This window comes from Acyrthosiphon pisum, chromosome A1 (assembly GCF_005508785.2).
Source record: "Acyrthosiphon pisum isolate AL4f chromosome A1, pea_aphid_22Mar2018_4r6ur, whole genome shotgun sequence".
In the NCBI taxonomy this organism is placed as follows: Eukaryota; Metazoa; Arthropoda; class Insecta; order Hemiptera; family Aphididae; genus Acyrthosiphon; species Acyrthosiphon pisum.
Window position 1 is genome coordinate 5069879 of NC_042494.1, and position 6568 is coordinate 5076446.

At 32.3% G+C, this 6568-nt stretch overlaps 1 protein-coding gene across 3 annotated transcripts in view; it reads right to left on the reverse strand.

The window, feature by feature from the left end:
- Positions 1 to 1747: 1747 nt before the first annotated feature.
- The window catches only part of LOC100166593 (alpha-(1,6)-fucosyltransferase-like), a 29707-nt gene continuing 24886 nt past the window's right edge, over positions 1748 to 6568 (reverse strand). For all 3 annotated transcript variants that reach the window (XM_029486546.1, XM_029486545.1, XM_029486544.1), the window contains 5 exons: positions 6138 to 6387; positions 4289 to 4465; positions 4055 to 4205; positions 2822 to 3082; positions 1748 to 1908 (listed from right to left, as the gene is read on the reverse strand). In XM_029486546.1, the coding sequence (XP_029342406.1) occupies positions 1822 to 1908; positions 2822 to 3082; positions 4055 to 4205; positions 4289 to 4465; positions 6138 to 6387 (926 nt within the window). In that variant the 3' untranslated portion in view covers positions 1748 to 1821. The remainder of the gene's footprint in view (positions 1909 to 2821; positions 3083 to 4054; positions 4206 to 4288; positions 4466 to 6137; positions 6388 to 6568) is intronic.

The window sequence follows — 6568 nt, forward strand, 5'->3', positions numbered from 1 at the left end:
TCAGACATACAGATAATGATCATTTTGGTCTCGATACTAAAAAAAACCTTTAAGCTTTTATTGTGCTGTGCTAGGGCCGAGCAATATTGTTGTTGTGAACTTTGCTATGTATAATAAATCGTACTAAAATCCGATCATTAAAAAAAAAACCAAACATTTGTATGTATAGATAAAGGAGAAAAATAAAAAAGGACAATTATTATACCAACATTATAATATATTATATTGTAAATATAAATATATAACATGTTCAAAATTAGGTAAGTACGATTTTTTTAACTACTCATAACATTTTATACTGTGGTAATTTATATAATTAATTCAAATACTTTTTTTTATTATTATTAACCCACGGCAACTTAGGCCATTGGGTAATTTTTAACTATGGGGAGGGTACTGCAGATTTTTGTAAGCACGTGTGTTTTAGGTTGGAAGAATTTTAAATTGGGCACCCGTAGATTTGTGCCATGCCTGGTCGGGGGATGGTGGCCTCTCTCTCCAGACAGATGTCTGCCCGGAGAGAAGTGCCGCCCGTGACCGAGATTCGAACCGGCGACGGTGCGCGTCGTAATCAAATACTTTTTTAGATAGAAAGTGTTACGTTTTTGAAGTGACTTCATGAAATATTTCAAGAAGTATTTCAAATGTATAAAATATTTCTGTTCAGTATTTTAATAAATTTTGTTTTATTTTTAAATAAGTTTTATATTTCCATATAATTGTCATAAATCAACTTCATAATTGTATGGTTCCTAAATGTACCTAACCTTTTGTATTATACATTTAAAATGGTGTTCTTAATTTTTAAATATTGTAATGTTTAAATTATACAAGTAGGTATACAATAGTATACATGTATATTGTATACCTACTTAATTCTTTCATTTGAATTTAGAACACTGAACATTGTGTTAAAAAAATAAATAAATTGTGTTTTTATTTGTGTTAAAAAAAATTTCAATACTTTACTTCAAACACTAGCTATAGTCCACGCTACAGCGCCGCCACGTATTTATGATGACCACTGATAGGAAATGGCCGTTAGAGTCGCGTCGGCCACCGTCTAGTTTTTGTCGCGTGGACTATAGCGTTCCGTGACGCGAAACAAAAGTTTTTTCGCAGTGCAAAACGTACACACATTGCCCGCTAAAAGAAGTAGTCACTTCAAAAACGTAACACACTTATGTAAAACATAGCTCTCAGCTGAGCAAAGTGAAAACAAACAAGTGTAAAACATTAGGTGGACTTTTTTTATACCTATTGATATTTGAGAGCATGCATCTAATTAGTTGTTAGTTTACTGGAATTGTTATAATAGGTATGATTATGTTACATTTATATGCTTAGGTGCAAATAGGGGTGAGGGCTTGGGAGTGCTTAGCCCCTCCAAACTTAGCCGTACCCCCCTCCCCCCCAAAAAAAAACCTAGGACATACAATTTTAATATTCTATATTGCAATGGTCTGCTTGACTTTAATATATTCAGCCCCCCCCCCCCCACCACCCAAAGTCAAAAGTTGAAATTGTGCCTATATTTATATGGTTTATACGTGATTTAAGTTTTCGCTAAAGCAGCTGGAAGGAAAACTTGTTTGTATGAAAAAATATTCTTTGCTGAACCAAATTTGAATGAAAAAGGAAACACGAGTACTTATATAGGTATTATTCACATATGTTGCATTTACGATATATTTTATATTTGTAAATGAACCAACTTAAACTACAAATTTTATATTTTAAAACCCATATTATTTTGTTTTATTTTAATAACAACAATCATAATTCATAACATTTAAGTAGGTAATAGTACAAATTCAGATTTTAAAAATTTTCTTCTTTCTGTACCTCATTGTTCATAGTGATATTTGGGTAGCTGGCAAAAGGCAAAACTTCAATTTTTCTTGTTACCTAAAATCAAATTATAATGTAAGCAAGCATAATTTATTTTTTGCCCTCTTCCCACATGGTCCCACATAATTAAAACTCGGTATCAATATTTTTCATGTAGGGGGAGGGAACTTCATAGACTTTTTATGAACGACAGGAATTTTATTCCTTTTATGAAAATGAAAAAAAACGTTTGACATTTTTTTATCTAAATAATATATTGAAATTAAAATTTAAACGGGGCGTAGCATAGCTAAACTTTTTTTTGACGAAAATTTTCGTTAGTTGTTTCTGAAGTTTTTACAAAATTGTTTTAAGAAATAAAATAACTTGAGAATTTAAGAGTTTTAATTATTGTTTTCACGGATTTGAGTTGACACTAAATTGTCTGTGACATATGTATTTACGTAGGTTAGGTATCAATATTTTTGATTTGTGGACACATCTGAGAGCTGGGTAGTGTGCTGACAAATTCCAGCACTACCAGTGTATCTTTAAGCCACAATTTAAGATATACAGGTTGTTCAACGCTGTATAGAAATTGGACTTTGCATAGAAAATTTATTTCAGTTGTTAAAAATAATAGAAATAATAAAATTTATTGAGAATTGTTGCACATGAATCTAATTGTGTATTAAGCTTATTTCTAGTGAAAGATCAGAATTGGCTGCAATAATTATTATACTCTATTCAGAATGAGAACAGTAGTCAGCGGCAATGGGTTTTAGTTTGCGACGGTTAGACGTATCGTCTAATACTTCCCCCACCGAGTTGACTCACGATGCCAGTGCTTTGAAACGAAGGTAAGCCTCTCCGCTGACTTCTGTTTGTATTTCGAATAGATAATAGATGTCACTACTTTGATAGGCAGACTTTTTTTGGTCTGGTAATTGGCCCTTATTTCAGTGTTGAGTTTTTGTCGGATTATCTTTACCTTAAATGTAGGATACAAAAGTGTTTTCTTTGTTCTCAAATTTGTCCCCTTTGAATAACCGTCCCAATTATTTCCCGCTTCTTCGATCTCGTCACCTACTTCTAGATCCATCTCTCCCGGTCCTTCTGATTTATGAGATAGTAATGCTACATTCAGTCTGTGCACTTGACTATGAAAATAAAATGTGTCGTCTAAGGAAGTGAACTTGGCCGATGCATCTGGTTGGAGACTGTTCATAATTTCATATGCTAACCGACACACCTGCAACATAATATACACAATTCATTGAAAACCTATTTACGTAGATAATACATTTATTCAAATAATTGTTATAAATATATATATTTTTTTTAAATGCCCCGAGGCTTTATATTATTTAAACTACACAAAAGTCTTTAAAAATATGTTTGATAATTATACATATTTTATATACCAGATATAAAAAATATATAAATTACACGTTGATGGAGTCACTTCCAATGAAGTGCCTCCTGCCTTAATCTAAAATCTTAAATTAAGTCGTATGGTTTCAGACGCTTAAGACGTCTGATATCCTTGGAGTTATCTAATAGTTGGATGGCCAATGTGATTGACATGGTGATCTAGCCTCGTCTCGTGTTTGCGAGCAAACCTTTGGATTTTGTCTGCTATTGTAGGCAGCATCATATCACGGTGAATTGCGTTGTTTCTTTCGAACTGATAGGCTGTAGTGATGGTCTGAAGGGCAATGTTTTGACTGCATTGTATTACATCGATGTTAGACTTACTGGCAGAACCCAGAGATTATACTCAAGTTAATATTTTCTTTTGTAATTAATTATTAGTAACAATGAATAATGAAATCAAAAAATCAAATTTGACATACATTTAAAAGGCAGACAATTATGGTTTGTTCGCAAAAAAAAAAAAAACGATCATTTTGAAGAGCATAAGAGGTTACAAACCTGCACGACAACACACATTCATACGACATGCATGAAGTATAATTGTATTCATGACTATTGCAATGATATTTGTTTTAAGTTTTTTAAATAATGTGACGTAATGTTACATGTGTTCCCGTTGTTAGGTTAGTAATCATTAATCAATAAGTATTGTGATTATTTGAGTTACTAGAACGGATTTCGACTCAATACCATGATTATATTCTTTTTTTTTTATAAAAATGTTCACTTTTAAAATTAATTATTAATGATAAAGCATAATGATTTCAAGGAAACAAATTTGACATACATTTGATGAAAAAGTACAAACTACATAGTCACAGTGAGCTAGAAAATATATTTCGATGTTGATATTTATAACCGAACCGTCTAACTCGCGCTTCTGAGTTGACGCAGATTTGGATATCTCTGGATCGCCAATTATATCGTATTCAGGATATCTAACAAAACATGATGGATTATTTACACTATCTACAAATAAATGTAATTATAATAACGTCATGTTTGAAAATTTCAAACACACTTGAGTCTAGCTTCATCAAACAATGTTGGGTCGTCCGTGGCCAAATAAATCCGTTTCGTGTCGTTCACGCCGTCCAATTCTTTGAGCTTGTAATATTCTTCGACGTGGTACATATACTCTTCTAATTTGTGCAACGAAGCTTCTTTAATGAGTTTGTCCGATCGTCTGATATGCAATCTGCACACAAATACTACATTTTATTCATCGAACGCTTATATACATATTTTAAAATTTTTAATTTTATCCGATCTCATTGCATATATTTTGACCATTAATATATTGTATTACAATTCCCTTGACTCAATACAAAAAAAAAAATTTAAACGAAAGCTCAACGAAACATTTAAAAAAAAAAATTTTATCATCATCGTAATGTTATTTTTCTGACAACATGCATTTGAAGTACCATAAATAAGTTCATAAATTAATATAAATACATAATATTGAATATTTATTAGTACATTAGCCAAATAATTTTTTTTTACTTTAATATATAGGTTTATGTAGAAATTTTACATTTTGAGTGGAGCGAGGGATCTAGTGGTTTTACAATGGTGTTTAATTTTAATTTTTTAATTATTTTTTTATCCTGTATACAAAGTTTCTACCAGAAGGAGTTCTTCGATTTCAACACAATACTTTATCTTTTAGCAAATTGGATCAATATGGTACATTAGACAGGGAATTTTTCGATTTTCTCAATAATTTTCTAATGCCATAGGAAAAACCACCGACAAATTGCAAAAAATTTTAATTTCTAAGGCATTGTTCATCACCATAGAAATGAATAAAAAATTATAATATTATTATATCAATTCAACTTACAGACTATAATAAAATATAATAACAATATAAAATATCCAAACTGACAAACCATCTCCATATTATATCGTTGAATTCAAGTTTAATGAAATCCATTATACATTGGACCACTTGTAACCTACTATACAGCAGAGCGACATCCACTTACCCGCTTTTTTATTCTTAGACCTTTCGGTTTATTGACTGATATTGGTAAATGGACTAAAAAATCTAGTCCCAAAATACAATAAGTAAGTAGAGACTTAACTGTATTATATTTGACTTTTTTTTTGCGAGATATATCGATATCCCTTCCCCGCCAACCTCATTGGAAGTTAATTTTAGTTCATTATAACGTGGTCCGGCGCAATGGCTGTTTGAATTCAAACCGCTAATCGACGCCGGTCGGCTGCTTGGCGAACCAGACTGTACAAGTGACTTCTTTTTTACGCCCTGCCGGGAACACACGCACGGACAAGACAGACGTCCCCGCGAATTGTAGCTGTACATATTATAATACGGAATATCTATTTTTTTTCACCATGTTTATTATTCATTGTGTCGGTGTCATTTTTTTTGTTGAATAAAACACCGACCCTTCCATTAAACCACCAAATTGCGATTTTCTTTTTTTTTTTTGTTCTGTTCTTCTTTCTAAATTTCACCTTGTGCAGGTTACCTAAATAAAACCACCCACGCGGCACCCCACAGGTCCGCGACAATCATATAAGACTAATATAAAAGGCACTGTTAATTGAATAAAATTCCAAATACGATTATCATTTTCAAGTGATTATGTCTTCATTGGAAATTGATAATAGACACAATACAACTTACTTCATCAACAGCTTTATACTCATACCGACTGTGGGCTCTGGTTACCTAGGTTATAATTTATTTATAATATATAGACTTGACTAAATCGCGATCGGTCTTTTCAAAATTAATAATTGTTGCAAATACGGTAAATATTGTTTTAGTTTAATATTTCTATACGCCATGCGCGATGTGTCAATGTAACGATACGACGTAATATAAAAATGTTTACCCGACAATTGGCTTTTGGAAACGCACACGCTTGGCAAACTCGTTAAACGCATTGGTAATGAATGGTTGCGGCCGGAAAATGTATTTGAAGAACTGGCCTATCCACCATACAGCGGGATCGCCGTGCAAGACGTTTATTCGTTCAGCTAAGTCCTCGGGCAACACGACCGGAAGGTAAAGATGATTGAGATGTTTGTCAGCATTATCGGATGTGGGCAGATCATACATTATGACTTGAGTAGTTTCGTTGCCTATAATATTATGTAGTTAATCAATAAATTCAATGAAATAGTTCATTATGTTTGCATGGTTGCGGTATACATTTACAATAGTTATAAAATAATACTAATCCTGTAGTGAGGTGGATGGGACTCTGGTCCATTGCCACTCGCATAAAGACACACTTCCCTATATTTTAAATTAAATTTAAAT